We start from the raw sequence: 17,848 nt of genomic DNA on the forward strand, positions 1-17,848 counted from the left end.
TTCTCTCTCTCTCTTTAATATATATTGTATACCATAGATAAAAAATAAAATAATTTTTAATTTAAATTAATTAATTTATTTATTTATTTATTTTTAAAAGAATGGTTTTCTAAGTAGATAAAGATTTCTATTTTGTTTATATTCACTAGTACCGATTCTTTCTAAAAAATCTTCCATTTCTAATGAAATTGAAATATTTTGAATATTATGTTTAGTTAAATCTGATAATACTGGAACAATCAATTCTCCAGTAAGTTTGGTACATGATAGATTGATAGATGTAATTGATTTGTTGTTTTGAATAATAGATGACACTACCTTTTCAGATTTGTCTGTTATATTACAACCCTGAATGGAAAGTTGTTGAATTGATTTGTTCATTTCTAGTGATTTGGCAAATAATTTAAAATGATCATCTGAAGGAATTGAATTCTTTACAAGAGAAAGATATTGTAAAGAACAATTTGGATCAGCCAATGATTTGTAAAATGATTCACCTGGTGATATACCATCTAGTTGTAAATTGGTGAGGGTATGATTTTTGATTAAAAGTTGATCAAAAACAGATTCCATTCCAATACCAAAATCCTCACCAGTATGAGTTGGATTATGACAAAAACATTCAATTGCAAGAGTCTTTAGTGTTGTATTGGTCTCTAATGCTTCTTTTAGTTGAGGCAAATGACGTCTTGGATGATCTGGAACTGGATAAAAACTTTCACAATCCTCTTCACAATGTAAACCAAATACAACAGAAATGTATTTAAAATTTGGTTGTTTGAGTAATTGGACCAAATCCAATGCATCCAAAAAGTCGTCTTTAATTTCCAAATGATTGATAAAGTTGAAATGATTTTTGGCCAATTCCAAATAAGAGAAATGTAATTGATTGTCATTTGATGAATTGAGTAGATCAATACAAACCTTTTTAGGTTTTGCCAATTGAATCAATTTAAAACAATCGAAATTAGCCTCTTCATCTTCTGAAAATACGGCAACATCCAATGAACCACAAATTTGATCTGGATATTCTTGTTTAAATTGTTCAAATTCAATAATTGAATCTGGATCCAATTCTCTTGAAATGACTGGATTGAATTCTTTGATTGACCATTCTTTATGATTCTCTTGTACATCTTTTTTATAATCTAAAAAGTCTTGATTATAATTTCCATAAAAGTAAAGATCCATCTCTCTACCAACCATATTTTGCATAAGAGGTTTGAAATAAGGAAAAGAGGTGAAACCAGGCCCGACATTGAAAAAGTGAATACTTGAAAGATGATCCAACGAGAGAATACAATGGGGTGATGCCAATTGTTTAAGAGACACTATCATTGTCTTGGTCAATGCAAGGTTCTCTATGGTTGATCGAGGCAAGATGACAATGCTTTCCTTGTCGTGACTTGTTTTACCCAAGGTTGTATGACGATGTGATCCACTAGATCCTTGAAAGATCGAGTGTTTAGTCTCTGCCTCTACAACGATGACATTTATTTGACTCTTTACCATTTGAAACCATTTCTTGCAAACTAGTGCTAGATCAATGATTGATATTCTTTTCTCTGAATAAACCAAACTATCACTTTGATCCATCGTCTTGTTTACATCAAATGAATGTCTATCTGTTAATGCTCTATACATATCAATCTTTGATAAGATTTCATTTTGTAAAATGTTTGATATCTCCATCTTTTAAACAAAGAAAGACTAAACTATAGGTAGATCCTTTAATTCATCTTTGTGTTTATAAACGAAATAACATTTTTAGCTAGAAAAAGGATGAAATTGGAAAGTTTTAAAAAACTAGATATTTTTTCTCTCTTTTTTTTGTGATTTATTTAATTTAATAGAATTTAATATTCTTTGTAGCTCTGGTATTCTTTTCCCAGACCTTTTGTTCGGCCATACCAGAAGAAGCATAACCAGTTGGGGAGACGGTAACACCGCCAGTGGCAGTGGTAGAGTCACCAGTTGGGTTGGAAGAGGTACCGGCAGTGGTGAATTCGGAAGAGGTACCGGTTGGGTTGGAGGACATTGAACCGGATGGGTTGGAGGAGGTACCAGAGGTAGTAGTACCGCCAGCAGATGAGGAACCACCAGCGCTACCGCCAGCACTTCCACCAGCACTGTGACCACCAGTGGTCTTTCCAGTTGATGAAGCAGCATGACCACCAGTAGTGGATGGACCAGAGGTCTTTCCAGTAGAGGTGGCTGGGCTGGTAGTTTGACCAGTAGTGGATGGACCAGTGGTCTTACCGGTAGACGAGGTAGAGGTGGCTGGACCAGTAGTCTTTCCGGTGGAGGTGGAGGTAGTCGATGGCTTTGGAGTGTAACCAACGTACAAGGCAAAGTTTCCGTATACACCCTTGATGGCAACGCTATTGTCATAGGTGGCAATGGTAGTGTAGGTGGTTCCCTTGGTCAAGGCAATGACGTCATTGCATGGTGACATGGTAATCAAAATCTTGTTCTTGTAGTTACCGGTCGATGTGCAGAGGACAGTGTTGGAGGTGGTGTCTACAAATTGGAGTGAAATAATACCTTGTGAACCAGAAGCTTGGAATGACATGGCATTGATGTTTTGTTGCCATTGGACACTGTTTTGAATGACAAATTGAGCTGGTCCAGTACCTGGTACATTGAATGAACTGTAGTTTTGAACAGCGGAGGTGGCAGTTCTAACAAGTGGTGTATAGTTGGCATCAGTTGACCACTTGAGGAAATATTCCAATGTAACATTAACTGGTGTCTTGTTGGTAACGAAAAGTTGAACAGTAATATCAACTGGTCCTCTAAATAAATTAAAATGTAAGTAAAAAGTAAGGACTCTAACTATTTTCTTTTCTTCTTCTTCTTACGTAACAGCCAAAGCATATGGAGATGGGAAAACTAATGGGTTTTCAAGAGTAGAGGCAGTGAAACCAATAACCTTTTTTCCACCAATGGTAATATCAACACTGGCAACAACAAGTGAACCATGTTCGAATTGAGCCTTGCTAGTATCATTGACAAGGAATACTTGAACAGCATCAAGTTGGAAGGTAGCAGCTGGTAATGCTACTGAAGAAAAGGTAACAGTCTTTAATTTACCCTTTCCTACTTCTCCTACAGCTAATGTACTATTAAAAATACCATCCTAAAATAAATAATAAATAGTAGAGAGTTTGATTAATAAGTAGGTAAGTAGATCATATTCTCACAACACATCCAAACAGAACACTCAGATCAATCAATCGTTTGTGTGTGTGTGAATCTACTCTTTTTTTTTTATATTTTTTCTAATTTTCGTTTCTTACAGCAAAAGCGACGGATAATAAAGTAGCAATAACAAATAAAGTGAATAAAAGCTTCATTTTGTCTCTAAAATGTAATAAATATATATATATATAAATTTGATTGTTGTATATATTGAAAAAGTAAAACTGATTCCCCTCCGATTGGAGGAAGGAGTGGAGGTTAGGTATCGCAGCGACACGCTGTCATCGCAAAACTCGTATTACAAGTTTTTTCTTTTTTGTTCGTTGCTCAAAATTTTTGGTCACTGGGCATGCCCCCACAGATATTTGACCACCGAAACCCACACACAAAAGATCTTTTTTGATGAGCTAACATGTCTGCAGAGACCTACAAACGAAATTTCTAATGGTTTTATTTTATTTTAATCATCGTCCTCTTCCGAATAATCTTCCTCTTCCTTTTCTGATTCATCACTAATATCGTCGTCGCTGTTACCATCACTTTCGCTGATACCATCCACTTCTTGATCCTGGGTATTTTCAACGTCATCCTCGGGGATTTGAACTTCTTCCTCTTCTTCTTCAATTTCATCAGATAAAACAATGGTTTCATCTAGGTGATCTTGATTCATTTCTGTTTCATCTTTTGGTCTTTCTTGACAAGTAAAAACAATTGGAGGTTTTGGTTTGATTTTTGAAAGGTTGATTGTTGAAGAGATGATTTCAGCATCTGGTAATTGATATTGAGAGATTAAATTTGGATTATTTACAATATGAGTTTTAGTTGGTTTAACGTAGAACCGAACGGTTGGAGTGATTGCCAAATCCAATTTAAGAGATTTAAGATGATCTTTAATTTCTTGAACGGTTTTGGTTTTGTTGGCGACATCTTGATAATGTTTGACAGCCTTGATGGCGTCATTGACATCAGCATAGACGATATGAAAATGACCTTTGAAAACATCGACAATACGCTTGTCAATCTTTCCAAATTGATTGAAACTTTGCAAGAGAAAACTAACACGTTTTTCCTTGATCTTTTTCATGGCAGATGGAGCTACACGACCAACAAGATCGTCAAAGGTAATCCCTCCAACAAAGATCTTTCGACTTTCAGCATCCATCTTTTCACGTTCCAATTCCTCTTTGGATTTTGATGATACAAATCCTCCTTCAAGTAGAGCTTGTTCCTTTTCCTTTCTCTTTTGACAACGCAAGAGATAGGCTTGGAGACTGGCTTGAGTGGCAATTTCCTTTTCTTCTTGTTCTTTTTCCTTTTGTACACGTACAGCTTCATGATATTCAACTCTTTTTTGATCCTTGGCCAATTTCTTTTCGAGCTTGGCTTGATCCATTTCATCTTGTTTCTTTTGAATCTTTTCTTTTCGAAGTTGGACAATCTTTTCTTCTCTTGCTTTAATTCTTGATTCTTTTTTTTCTTTTTCTTCCAAAGAAATAAAAGGTTTTGATTTGATTTGTTGTTGTTGTTGTGGTTGTGATTGTTGAACAATACTTGAATATGAAAATGATGATGATGAAGTAAAAGAAGAAGAAGAGGAGGGAATAGAGGAAGATTTGGATTTTGTAAAAGAAAGAGAAGAAATGGTAGATTTTCTTCTTTGCTTTTCCAATTCAATCTTTTTTTGCTTTTCAAGGTTGGCTTCTTTTAACTTTTCCTCTTTTTCTTTGGCCTTGTTATCGAGGATAGCTTGTCTTTCTGCCTTTTTTTGATTAATCAATTCCAATTGACTAACCTTTTTCTTTTCTCCAAAATCTCTTTTCATTTGTTGAAGTTCTAAAAATTTACTTGCATAACTTGATTTAGATGAAATAGATGGTGAAGCAATAGTAATAGGAGGAGAAATAATAGTAGTTGGTTCATTGACGATAATGACCTTTGGTTCAGCAATGACTATTGGTTCAATAACCTTTTTTGTTATTGTTTCTTCTTCTTTTTGTTGTTTAGTTGATAATGTACCATTTTTAATTTGATCCAATAAATCATTTAAAATAAAATAATGAGTTTGAATTGATTTTATAATATCATCTTGATTTGGTAATATATCAGTTGCTGGCTAGAGAAATAGAAATAGAAAAATAATAAATAAAATGATCCTTTTTAATATATATATATATATATATTTTCTTTCTTTTTCTTTTTTACCTTGCATCAATATAAAGATAATTAAAAGTATCAAGTAAAGGATTATTTTGTTCTAAAGCATGATAAATATATTGATCTAATAAAACACTACAAATGGAAGATTTATAGGCCAACTTTGTTTTGAATGTATTGATTGATTCTTTGGTTGTAATGAAATGAGTAGTCTTGGCAGCTGAAAAGGAAATAGAGACAGTGCCTCCATTATCTTTTATAAACTTGCTAATATCATTCTTTTGTTGAAAAGAAGCTGTTGTTCCAAGATCCAAATAAAATATACAATCTTGATACAAAGTTGATACTAATGTTTGTTTCTTTGTAAATACCATTGGAGTATTAAAAAGTAAAAAAAACTCTTTATCTGATCAAAAAGAGTGTGATTGCTAGATGACTGTTGTCTGTTGTCTGTTGTTGTACTGTGTTGTTATACCAACAACACCTTTTAAAAAAGGTGAACTAATAGTAAATAGTTGATAGTGCTAGAGTTATATATACATATCATACCACCTCTCTCATAGCATTCCTTTTTTTTTCTGTAATTTTTTTAAGATTTTATTAAATTTATCAAAAACTAAAAAAAAAAAAAGAATCGATCAACTGAAGATCGACCGGTCTTTGTGGTTGACAAGAGAATAGTAATATCTACTAAAAAATAAGGTGTACTAATAATAATAAATTTAATAAAATTTGTTAATAAAATACAAACTTATTAGTTTGAGAGTTTATTTATTTAATTTTAATTTTTTTAATTTTTTTTCTCACATGATCATGTGATTCGTTCGATTTTTTATAAATCATTTATAAAAATAAAAAATAATGAGTAATAATAATAATAGAAACAAAGAAAAGAAAGAAAAGAAAGAGAAAGATATATCATCTACTTCTACTTCTACAACAACTTCAAAAAATGATCCAAATGGAGAAAGATTAGGATTTGATGAACCAAAATCAGATCTAGATGCATATAGATTAGAAAATAAACATGTTCATAATGTTTATAATGTTATTTCATCTCATTTTGATAGTACAAGATATAAAGTAAATAGAATAAAGGATGAGATAAATAAAGAATAAAGAGATTCTAACTCTTTTTTATTTTAGGCATGGCCATTGGTAGAAAATTATTTAAATTCTATTACATGTGGATCGATTGGAGTTGATGTTGGATGTGGTAATGGAAAATATTTAAATGTAAACAAGGGTAATATATATACGATTGGATCTGATATATGTCAAAGTTTTTCAACGATTTGTAATGAAAAGGGATTAGAGGCATTGAGTGCCGATGGTCTCTATCTACCCTATCAAACCGATACTTTTGATTATGCCATTTCAATTGCTGTCATTCATCATTTCTCTACATTTGAAAGAAGAGTGGAAGCACTAAAGGAAATTGTAAGAGTTTTAAAACCTGGTGGCACTTTTTTAGTGACTGCATGGGCAATGTCTCAAAAATGGAAAGGAAAAAATTATGATTCATCAGATGTTATGGTACCTTGGTTATTTCAAAGTAAATTTAAAGTAGAAGAAGAAAAGAAATTGAAAGAAAAAGAGGAAGAGGAGGAAATATCAAAATCTGGAACAACTTATCAACAATTTCATAGATATTATCATTTATTTTGTGATGGTGAATTTGAATCTTTATTTGAAAAGATTCAAAATGTTGATATATTATCAAATAATTTAGATCATGATAATTATTATTGTATAATAAAAAAGAAATAAAAGAAAAAGTATAAAGTATAAAGTTTTTAAAAAAATCCTTTTTTATTTACATTTACATTAATTGTTGTTTTCTTTTTTTTTATAATATAATATTTTTTTTGTTTATCTTTTTCTTTTTTTTAATTAATTTTGATATTACTTGTTTTAGTTGTGTTGAGGAGGTTTTGGTAAAAGATCAGTTATTAAAGATTTCCATTGATTCATTTCACTTTTATCAATCAACAATGAAATGGTACAATTATTTGGTACAGATGATGATGATCCATGACTATTATTACTACTGTTACTAGTAGTACTACTAGTACTACTATTAATTGATACATGAATAGGTGATGATGCATTATTTGAAATGACCAATTCCAATACACTTGATCCAGTATGTTGTCCAGTACTACTACTACCACTAACAGTAGCGGATAAAGAAGGAGTACCTGGTACTTCAACAATATCAATTACTTTATCTAGATCTATAGTATCTAATAATACTTGTTTGATTTCATCATTGTATTCTCTGATTACCTCGTCTGATGATAATTCAAAATATCTCTTTTCAAATTTACCATCAACCTTTTTTTTTATCCATCCTTCTTTTAATACCTTTGTTATTAAACAAGGGTTTGATGATGATGATGATCTTGATCTTGAAATGGGAACTGAATTGGTTACAATTTTGGTTTGTGGTGGTGAAACTTGTAAATTTAAATTTAAATTGGCCGCATTTGGTACAGATACACTTCTATTTCTTTTTTGTTTTGTATTAAAATTTCTACCCAAAAGTAAATAAATAAATAAATAAATAAATATAATTATTTTCTATTTTCTATTATCTATTTTTTTTACCTTTCATCACCAATTTCCAAATTTGAAATTAATTTACTATTTTCATTATGAACTTTGGTTAATTTTTCTTGTTCTCTTGCAATCTTTTGACAGAGTACAAAGTTTTCAGCTTTGAGAGCTACAATGTCTTCTTTGTTGTGTTCACTTGATCCTTCCAATTCTTTAATCTTGTCTCGAAGTGAAATAACTTCACCTTCCAATTTTAATAATTGTCTATGATCATTGATTTCATTTTCTAATCTTTTCTCCAATACCCTAAAGAAAAAAAAAAGAGTATTAATAAAATGAAAAAGGATCAATGATTATTTGTATATATTTTAAATTACTTTTTATCTTTTAATACTTCTTGAATTTGTTTTTGTAATTTATTTACTATAAATTCTTCTTCTTGTTCTAATTGATTCTCTAAATCTACTTTTTCTCTCATAATCTAAAAAAAAAAAAGAAAAAGAAGAGTTTATAAATGATACATTCTCTCTCTCTTTTTCATTTCTTCTCTTATTTACTTACAGCCAACATTTTCTTTTGTAAAGTATTGGTAAGATATTCTTCTTCTTGTTCAACTTTTAATGCCAATTCTTCCTTTTCCTTTTTCAATTGATTTAAATATTTCATAAACTTGTTTGTAATGAATTCTTCTTCATTCTCTGTTACTAATTGCTAGAATATTATAGGTATAGGTATTAGAGAGAAAAGGAAGGTGTTTAGATTTACCTAAAATACACTATAATACATACAATTCTTAAATGAGCATCTTTTAATTGTTTCAATTCCTCTGTTAGAGTTCTATTTCTTGATTTCTCTTGTGAAAGTTGTCGTTGAAGATCGTCTATAATCTCTTTTGATGATTTTGTTTCCATCTCTGTTAAACTCATATATACAAGGTATGTGTATAGTTATTTAAACTAGGTATAAAAAAAAAAAAAAAAGTAACAAGTAAAAAGAAGTGCTAGAGTAGTAATATTTCTCTCTCTATTGAAAACAAAAATTGCAAATGATTCAATTTTGAGAGTTGAGTTCATTTCTTTTTACTTTGGTTGTTTGGTGCAAGAAAAATAAATTCACAGAATGTGCATGACAACAGGCAACACGAAATTTTGATTGTGATGATCCATTCTCTTTCATTATGGTTATGTCCCTGGGTGTTATTATAGTTTCTCACTACTACTGTGTATTGAACAAACACTATAGTTCTCTCCAATATTGATATCTATAGTTTTATTTCAAAAAAAAAAACAACTATAAAAAATCTATTCAGGTATTTTGGGATGTCCTCTGACAAATTTTGATTTAGTTATCATAATATGATGATGATGACGTTGCTGGCTTTTGGGCTTTACAAAGTATCTCGATCTAAAAAAAAAAAACCTCACCCTTGCTTGTTCACCGACTGACCAGATATTTGCCACCAAACGACTGACCGATCATTTATGGTGGTGAAAGACCCTGACAGCAAGCTTTAAAAAGCTTTGTTTTTAGTGTTACAAGCCATCATTCAAATTTATTCTCTTTGTTCAAAAGGTATGTAAAAAAATAACTTCTTCTTCTTCTTCTTCTTCTTCTTCTTTTTATTCATCTTTAATCGCCTTTAAAAAGAATAGTTAGTATTGCTGTAGTAGGTAAGTAGTTCAAATTAATAGACAAGCGAAGTCATTTTGGGTGACCTTACCAAAATTGATCTCATCTGATTTTTAAAAGAGGGAGAGGTCAGGTGCCATCTATGATAAAAGTACTATTCATTTTTCGTTTTTCGTCCCATATACACCTTTTCTTAGCGTATTATATTAGTACACTATGAGATCATTTGGTAAAGTCACCCAAAATGACTTCGCTTGTCTATTAATTCATGTGTGTAGACAAGTTGTTCCGGAAGTCTCGCTGTATATTATCCATAATACGGGAGATCGACCACATTTTAAATCAGTTGGAAGCATACAACAAGATTGTTTATCAACTTTCATGCGATGTGAACATTTTTAAAACACCCCCTTTTAATTAATTTAAAGAAAACAAAACAAATAGATGATTTATGAGATATATATATATATAACTGTTTGTACAGTTAATAATTATAATAATAATCAATAATAATTTTAATCACACACCCATCATATGATTTGATATTATCAGCTGACCAATGATATTAATTACAACGAGAGGTGTCGTTTTTTTTTTTAAAGATTTTTTTTTTTTCATTATCATCCCCTTCCCTTCTCCATTTCATTTCATTTTCTATTTCTATTTCTATTTCTTAATTATTTATATATTTTATTATATTAAGATGGTATGGGGAAAATCATTAACAGATGAAGCATCTGTACTTGTTAGAATACAAGATATAGCAACACAATTAAGAGAGAATAGATTAGAATCTATGTATTTGATACCATCATTTATACCGGTAACAGAGAACAATGCAAAGGTATTGGCCGATGCCATTAGAGAGAATACATCGTTAAAGAATATGTTTCTAAGTGGTCATGTTTTGGGTGTTGAAGGTGCAAAAGAGATTGGTAGTGCTATTGCATCACACGTGGCACTCAAACATGTATCGGTTGGACATGCAGAGATTGGTAACGATCATTTACAATTGTCTACTCTGATGAGTGGACTATTTCAATCGTCGTCGGTCGATCATGTCGATCTCTCTAAACGATCAATCAATGCAGATGCAATCCCCGTCCTCATCAATGCAATGGGCACCAATGCTTCAGTCACTAGTATCGACCTTTCACAAAACAATATAACAGATGATGCTCTTCCTCTATTGGCTCCTCTTTTTCAACGTCCCACCATCAAATCTATTAATCTTGCAGACAACAAATTCACCTCTATTGGTTTATCAATTTTAATTTCAATCATTCAACAATCAGAGTCTTCATCTTCATCTTCATTATTAAAATTAAATATAAATTTAAATTCACTTGGTAGGGATTCGTCGGAATGTATTATTGGATTATTAGAGATTTGTCCAAATCTTGTTATTTTGGAAATGTCAGATTGTCAAGTATCTGGTACCGATGAATCAATGGAAAGATTGGGTAGAGCCGTAGCCAATTGGAGCAGTGGTCAACAATTTGTTGCTCAAGATTCATTTAAAGAGGAAAAGAGTGGACTTGGATTTTGTCGTGGTTTGGCAGGTGAACCAGGCGCACCCGCTACCATTACAACACCACCCCTTCACTCTAACCTTCAACATATGGTCCTTAGAGGTTGTTCTATTCAAGACCAAGGTGTATCACATATTGTAGAGTGTATCTATCGTGGTAGACTTCCTCGTCTTGTATTATTGGACATTGCAGACAATCAATTGTCATCTCATTCGGTTGAATTACTCGGCGGAGTCATTTGTACCACTGGTGCATCGTCTATAGAGGTATTGGATCTCTCTTGCAATCAACTCGGTCACTCTGCGGCATCGGATCTTTGCCGTTGGATAGAATCTGGTCGTTTGGAAAAATTGTCTTGTCTTGCCATTAATAATATCGGTCTATCAACAAAGGATTTAATAGATTTGGTTAAACTTTTAATTTTAAATCCTCCTCCAAAATTAAAACTTTTAGAATTAATGAGTAATAATAATGAAAAGGAAAATGAAAAGGAAAAGGAAATTAATAATAATAATAATAATAATAATACATTGGATAATGTTAAATATGGACAAGAAGAAGAAGAAGCAATAGATAATGATGAAAATCAATTATTGGATTTAGTTGATGAATTACAAGATATTACAAATATTGATTTTAAATGGAAATAATAAAAAAAAAAACAAATTTAAAATACTTTTTTTTGTTGAGGATCATGATTCAATCTTTGTTGGTTATTTTTTTCAACTCTGTAACTTTGGTTTTTGTAAGCATTCATAGATATCTAGTAGAGTCTTTTCAATATCATATTACCTACTTGTCATAATAAGACATGTTTTCACTAACCAATCTTTTGCTTTCTTTTATACAAGGTTGCAGAAAAAGCATTCATTTTTAGTAATCAAGATTGGTGATCTTGTCGTTTTGGACTACTCTTGTTGAACAAGTCAATGGCTCTGATGAATGAATTTATGTTAATGACCCCCAACTGTTGGTTCAAAACCTATAGCCCATGACTGGTGATGGGTCAGTCCCATTTGTTGGCAGCTGCTGCCAACAAACAGCTGCTGCCAACAAACAGCTGCTGCCAACAAACAGCTGCTGCCAACAAACAGCTGCTGCCAACAAACAGCTGCTGCCAACAAACAGCTGCTGCCAACAAACAGCTGCTGCCAACAAACAGCTGCTGCCAACAAACAGCTGCTGCCAACAAACAGCTGCTGCCAACAAACAGCTGCTGCCAACAAACAGCTGCTGCCAACAAACAGCTGCTGCCAACAAACAGCTGCTGCCAACAAACAGCTGCTGCCAACAAACAGCTGCTGCCATGTAATATTGTGTATGGTGTATATAATATCTACTGCTAATAATGACAATGATGATAAACAAGATAACTAGATAACTGACAAGATACAATAAACTAGACTGAACAAGACTCTACACGATAGATATACAATTATAACTAGCTACACGAATTGGGGAAACAAGAATGATCCACCAAGCTCGTCGCGACTTCTATTTATTTGTGTTTTTCATATTTTATGTATTTTCGGAATGCAGGGTGAACCTTGTTCTCTGACACTCTCGCAGTGACACCAAAGGCATGCAGCGTACCACGCCTTCCTTCATTCCTTCTTATATTATTATCTACTTTAAAGTCCTTCCCCGAAGCTGGAGTATTGGCTAGCGAGGGAGAGTGAGCCTTGGCCGTGATGGATGGGGCAGGAGAAGGTGGTTTAGCAGTGGCGGAAGGAGAGACTGGTTTTTGGAGAATTCTCCGGAGCAGGATGGATGGTGGCAATGGTTTGGAAAGAACGGGGTTGGGTGTGGCGTCTGGAGCCTCGGTGATGACTGGAGATTGTGTAGTATTGAATACAGAGGGAACAAGGTTAACCGTGACGTTGGAGTCGGAAGAGTCGACGTGACCATTCGGTGTAGAGTTAAGGTTTAAAGTGGTGTCGTTTGAAAGTATGTCGGTTGTAGAGTCGTCGGTTGGACTCTTCTTGTTGGTGCTGTTGTGCATCGCATGCTCAGGGTTTAGCTGTTCAAACTCGTCGAGTATGTGTGTCGGTATTTGATCTCTAGTAGACCAGCGGTTGTTGTAGTTGTCGAGACCGGTCCACTTTACGAGATATTGTGGTTTGTTGTAATGCAACCTGAAATCGACAATGGCCTCTATGAGATGTTCCTCGATGAGACCAGAGGTAGGGATGGATACTTGATACGTGGTGTCGCTGAAACGGGATGAGTGGTGGAACGGTTTCAACAAAGAGGAATGGAAAACAGGGTGGATGGCCATAGTATCGGGCAACTCGAGCTTGTACGCTGACTTCTCATCGTTGTGGTTGGTTATGACACTGATAATCTTGAATGGACCTATCCACTTGTTGTACCATTTCCAACTGTGTCGACGCGAGTCGGCGGCAAGAGTGATATTCTTTCTGTTTAGTAGAACCATATCACCGACGTTGAGAGACTCTTGAACTTTACCACGGTCATGGTATTCCTTTTGGCTGGATTGGGCTTCGGCGAGACATTGAGTGGCATGTCTCCAAGACATGATACGGTTATCGATAAAGTCGTTGACGGCTGGTGTGTCAGAGTCGATGTCACTAGAAGAAAGTAAGCGAAGGGGGTTAATAAGCTCAAAACCATGAATGAGGTGGGCAGGGGAATGGTTGGAAGAGGAGTGGATGGTGGTATTGTATGTAAAAGCAAGAGTAGGTAACAATTCTACCCAATTGTCCATCTTGTAGTTGACGTGTGATCTCATCATTTCATTCGTCACCCGATTCATCCTCTCTGACTGCCCGTCAGTTTGAGGGTGAAAGGAGGACGAGAATGATAGTTTGGAACCAAGTAGTTTAAATAGAGCTTCCCAAAAGTTGGAAGTAAATTTAGCATCCCTGTCAGATACTATATTCAAAGGCAGACCATAGCGAAGATAGAATTGGTCGTAGAATAATACGGCGGTATCTTCTGCCGTTGCGTTGACGAAAGTAGGGATGTAGACTACGAATTTAGAGAACTTGTCAACAATTGTCAGTAATGCATTATGGCCGGTGCCTCTTGCTGGTGGGAGATCTACCATGAAGTCAAGTGTGACAGTGTGGAAAGGGCGATGTGGGATTGGCAGAGGGTGAAGTTTGCCCAACGCACCACTCGTCGGCGACTTGTTGCGCTGGCAAGACTGACAGGCAATCACGTACTCCTTGCAGTCCTCGTAGATACCACGCCAGTAAACCGACTGAGAGAGGTGCCAATAAGTCTTGTCGACGCCGAGGTGACCAGTATTGTGAGCCGCTTGAATGATATCTTTTCTCAGATCCGGGTCGTTTGGAATGCACAACCTGCGATGATCGTTACCTGTGAAATAAACTAATTTGTTTGTAGAAACATGAAAATGGAGACGGCTTTTGCCATTAATAATATCTGAATAAAATAAGTCTGATTTGTATCCTTTCTTGATACGATCGTTAAAGTGTGGATCAACTATCGGTGATGATATCGCCTCTTTGTAGTCGGGGCGACGCGAGAGAGCATCCGCCACAACATTGAGCTTACCAGGCTTATGCTTGAATGTATATCTAAACTCACCTATGAACCGGGCCCAACGACCAACCTTGTCATCGGTACCAACAGCGTCTTCAATTCGACTGATAGCAGTGTGATCAGAGAAAAGGATAAAGTCCTTGCCCACAAGGTAATGGCGCCACTTTTTGAATGAGTGGTATACCGCCAAAGCCTCCTTGTCACGCGTGGACATACCTCTCTCTGCTTTAGTCATTTTGCGCGATTCAAACGCTACAGGTCTACCATCTTGTTCGAGGACAGCACCGATCCCAAAGTCAGACGCATCAGTGGTGACGGTGAACGGGCCGTCCATATCTGGAATGAAGAGGGACGTGCACTCACAAAGCAACGACTTGATCTTGCCAAACGCGGCTGACAGCGAGTCGCTCCATGATAACGTCTTTTTCGTGGTGGCATCGTACAACGGGGCCGCGTGGTCGGCAAAGTGGTCGATAAAATTACGGTAGTAATTACACAACCCGAGGAAGCTTTGTAGTTCTGTGACGGTAGACGGTGTCGGCCAGTCCTTGACCGCGGCAAGTTTATCTGCAAGGGGACGGATGTACCCAGGAGTGATAAGGTGACCGAGGAACTCTACCTCCTTCACTAGAAACGATGACTTTGCTTTGTTGGCGAACAATTTGTTAGAACGTAGTCGGTCGAGAACTTGCTTGATGTGTTCGTAGTGGTCGTTTTCATTCTCTGAGAAGATAAGAATATCGTCGATATAAATAATTACAAAAGTGTCGAGAATGTCAGCGAATGCCGCGTTGATGGCACGAACAAAGGCGGACGGAGCATTACGTAGCCCGAAAGGAATGACAGTGTACTCGTAGTGACCAGACGGAGTACTAAATGCTGTTTTGTGGGTATGCTCATCCTTAATACGAATCTGATTGAAGCCGTCCTTTAGGTCGATCTTTGAAAAGATCTTGGCCTTTGCGATCTTCTCGATCAGTTGGTCGATTCTTGGTAACGGGAAACGGTCGGCCACCGTCTGCTTGTTTAGCGCGCGGAAATCCACGCACATACGGAGAGTGCCGTCCTTCTTTCGAACAAAGAGGACAGCCGAGTTGTACGGGCTCTTGCTCGGGGCGATCCGACCAGATGCGAGACCCTTCTCGACAGTGGTGAACATGACGTTATTCTCTTCCGATGAGAGGTGATTATTGCGGCGATAGACTGGCTTGGCACCATCCACCTCGACGATCTCCATGTCGTGCAAGCGGTGGTCAGCGAGGTAGTTTGGTAAAGCGTCTACCAAAACGTCTTGGTAGTCGGCGAGGAGTTTGGCGAACCGAGGGTTTGCCGACGAGACGCTGGCGACGTGGGCCAGGCCAGAGTTGGAAGAAGGGGAGGGATACAGTTTGACGATAAAGAATTCATCGACATCGTCGTCCACAAAGAGGCGTTGAATGGCCGAGACCGACAATTCGGGAATGACGGATTGGACGACGACATGAATGGGGGGTGGAACGGGTGGTGCGAGTGGCGACGAGGGGATGATAGGCGAGGTAACAGGTGGTGTGACAGACAAGACAATAGGCGGAATAACAGTTGAAACAATGGGTGGTGAAACAGGAGAAACAATAGATGGTGCAATAGGTGAAGCGGGTGGAGAGATAGAAGGAGTAACATGTATAGATGGTGCAACAGGTGAAACGGGTGGAGGGATATAAGGAGTAACATGTGCAGAGGGTGAAGTGGTGGTGTGAACAATAGGGTGGTCAAGTAAGGTAACCGATATAGGGCGAGATCCAGCCTGGGCGCAAGTGACAGGTGGCACCGGTACAGCGAGGGTGGCGACCGTGGCCGGGTCCTTGAAAGACAAAGTGCCAGCCGTCCAATCGATAGATGGATTGGTGGCCAGCAACCACGGCATGCCCAGTATAATCTTGTGTGGTGATTCCAAGATCAGAAAGGGCATGTTGACGCTACGTCCCATTACGCTAATGTCCAACGAGATGGAACCGTTGACATGGGTGTGGGAGCCATCAGCTAGCATGATGGGAATGAGTGACTTGGAATATGGAATGTTGTAGAGGCCTAAAATAGATGGGGAAATGACATTGACAGCTGCTCCGCTGTCAATGAGAGAGGGTGAATCAAATAATGAAAAGGATGTATCGACGTACATACATTTTATTGATCGAGAGATCGTCCCAACAAAGGGAGCAGGGGACGACACTAGTTTAAATTCGATGGGTTCTTTTTCTTTGACTTACGAGGGCAATCGATTGCAGTGTGCTTGTCAGACGAGCGGCAGAAGAAGCACAGTCGATGTGTCTTACAATAATCGTGGATGGCTGGAGTCATGGGGCCAGACAACGAGATGGCCGAGATGTCCATGGGAACGACCGTGGAAGGTGGGGCGACATTCTGACCGTAGTGGTGTTGGTCAGAGGCGATGCGGCAACAAACGGAGATGGTGTCGTCAAAGGTTTTTGGGCGGAACTCACCACCGAGCAAATTGAAAATAGACCTGACACCAGTCGAGAGACCATGGAGGTACCGGTCGATACGGTCGTCCTCCGACATGGATGGGCAGTTCGAAACTAGTTCTACAAACGTGCTAGTGTACTCTTGTATGCTGAGTTTATCTTGAGATAATTTCCATAGCTTGGCACGCGCCACATCGGCGGCGTTGACTGGGGAGAATCTGTTCTTGAGAGCCGACTTGAACGCATCCCAAGAATTTATGGATGCCTCGACTGAGATGAACCAAGACGAGGCAGGGCCTGTCAAGAAAGATCTGGCGAACGGGATCCTCTCGTCGTTCGGCGTTTTGTAATAGTTGAACTGGTTTTCGACGGCAGCGATCCATTGGCGCATGGAAGAGGCATCACCGTTGAACGGAGGAGGAGCACCTAATTTGAGACGCTTACCAGGAACAGGCGCTGGTGCTATAACCGGTGAAGGTGCTGAGGCTTGGGCAACGAGACGGTTAATAACAGCGTGTAGCTCATCGAACTTAGCTTGTTGTGTTGCACTCATGACCGACTGTAGTGCAACAAACTCCTTTTGGAGTGACTCTTTCTGTTCTGCTGAGAAACCTGACATGACAATGACAACAATAAACAACTATATATAAAAAGGAAACGATGATGTGATGAATGAACGAGCAATTGACCGATAGACAAAAGCTACCAATGTAATATTGTGTATGGTGTATATAATATCTACTGCTAATAATGACAATGATGATAAACAAGATAACTAGA

General features: G+C 36.7%; 7 protein-coding genes across 7 annotated transcripts; 2 read left to right on the plus strand and 5 right to left on the minus strand.

The window, feature by feature from the left end:
* Positions 1 to 93: 93 nt before the first annotated feature.
* DFA_09052 (uncharacterized protein) lies at positions 94 to 1,692 on the minus strand (the record flags this gene model as incomplete). Its single annotated transcript, XM_004354862.1, has 1 exon — positions 94 to 1,692. One exon carries the CDS (start codon positions 1,690 to 1,692, stop codon positions 94 to 96), a length of 1,599 nt encoding a protein of 532 aa, XP_004354914.1.
* Positions 1,693 to 1,846: 154 nt separating this feature from the next.
* DFA_09053 (uncharacterized protein) lies at positions 1,847 to 3,356 on the minus strand (the record flags this gene model as incomplete). Its single annotated transcript, XM_004354863.1, has 3 exons — positions 1,847 to 2,795; positions 2,862 to 3,139; positions 3,300 to 3,356. 3 exons carry the CDS (start codon positions 3,354 to 3,356, stop codon positions 1,847 to 1,849), a joined length of 1,284 nt encoding a protein of 427 aa, XP_004354915.1.
* Positions 3,357 to 3,661: 305 nt separating this feature from the next.
* DFA_09054 (uncharacterized protein) lies at positions 3,662 to 5,729 on the minus strand (the record flags this gene model as incomplete). The annotated part of the gene is made up of 2 exons (XM_004354864.1): positions 3,662 to 5,314; positions 5,490 to 5,729. The coding sequence occupies 2 exons, from the start codon at positions 5,727 to 5,729 to the stop codon at positions 3,662 to 3,664; spliced, it is 1,893 nt and encodes a 630-aa protein (XP_004354916.1).
* A 487-nt stretch (positions 5,730 to 6,216) lies between these two features.
* On the plus strand, positions 6,217 to 7,125 carry DFA_09055 (putative Generic methyl-transferase/SAM; the record flags this gene model as incomplete). The annotated part of the gene is made up of 2 exons (XM_004354865.1): positions 6,217 to 6,438; positions 6,502 to 7,125. 2 exons carry the CDS (start codon positions 6,217 to 6,219, stop codon positions 7,123 to 7,125), a joined length of 846 nt encoding a protein of 281 aa, XP_004354917.1.
* Positions 7,126 to 7,269: 144 nt separating this feature from the next.
* On the minus strand, positions 7,270 to 8,840 carry rcdII (PH domain-containing protein; the record flags this gene model as incomplete). The annotated part of the gene is made up of 5 exons (XM_004354866.1): positions 7,270 to 7,891; positions 7,966 to 8,220; positions 8,292 to 8,395; positions 8,476 to 8,625; positions 8,703 to 8,840. The coding sequence occupies 5 exons, from the start codon at positions 8,838 to 8,840 to the stop codon at positions 7,270 to 7,272; spliced, it is 1,269 nt and encodes a 422-aa protein (XP_004354918.1).
* A 919-nt stretch (positions 8,841 to 9,759) lies between these two features.
* DFA_09057 (uncharacterized protein) lies at positions 9,760 to 11,725 on the plus strand (the record flags this gene model as incomplete). The annotated part of the gene is made up of 2 exons (XM_004354867.1): positions 9,760 to 9,813; positions 10,247 to 11,725. 2 exons carry the CDS (start codon positions 9,760 to 9,762, stop codon positions 11,723 to 11,725), a joined length of 1,533 nt encoding a protein of 510 aa, XP_004354919.1.
* A 230-nt stretch (positions 11,726 to 11,955) lies between these two features.
* Positions 11,956 to 17,687, minus strand: DFA_09058 (uncharacterized protein; the record flags this gene model as incomplete). The annotated part of the gene is made up of 6 exons (XM_004354868.1): positions 11,956 to 12,010; positions 12,469 to 12,491; positions 12,706 to 14,138; positions 14,421 to 14,699; positions 14,823 to 16,446; positions 17,193 to 17,687. 6 exons carry the CDS (start codon positions 17,685 to 17,687, stop codon positions 11,956 to 11,958), a joined length of 3,909 nt encoding a protein of 1,302 aa, XP_004354920.1.
* Between the last annotated feature and the right edge of the window lie 161 nt (positions 17,688 to 17,848).

This window comes from Cavenderia fasciculata (genome assembly GCF_000203815.1).
Source record: "Cavenderia fasciculata unplaced genomic scaffold Scf_EU5ZYIE01BBABR-5, whole genome shotgun sequence".
Lineage (NCBI taxonomy): Eukaryota > Evosea > Eumycetozoa > Acytosteliales > Cavenderiaceae > Cavenderia > Cavenderia fasciculata.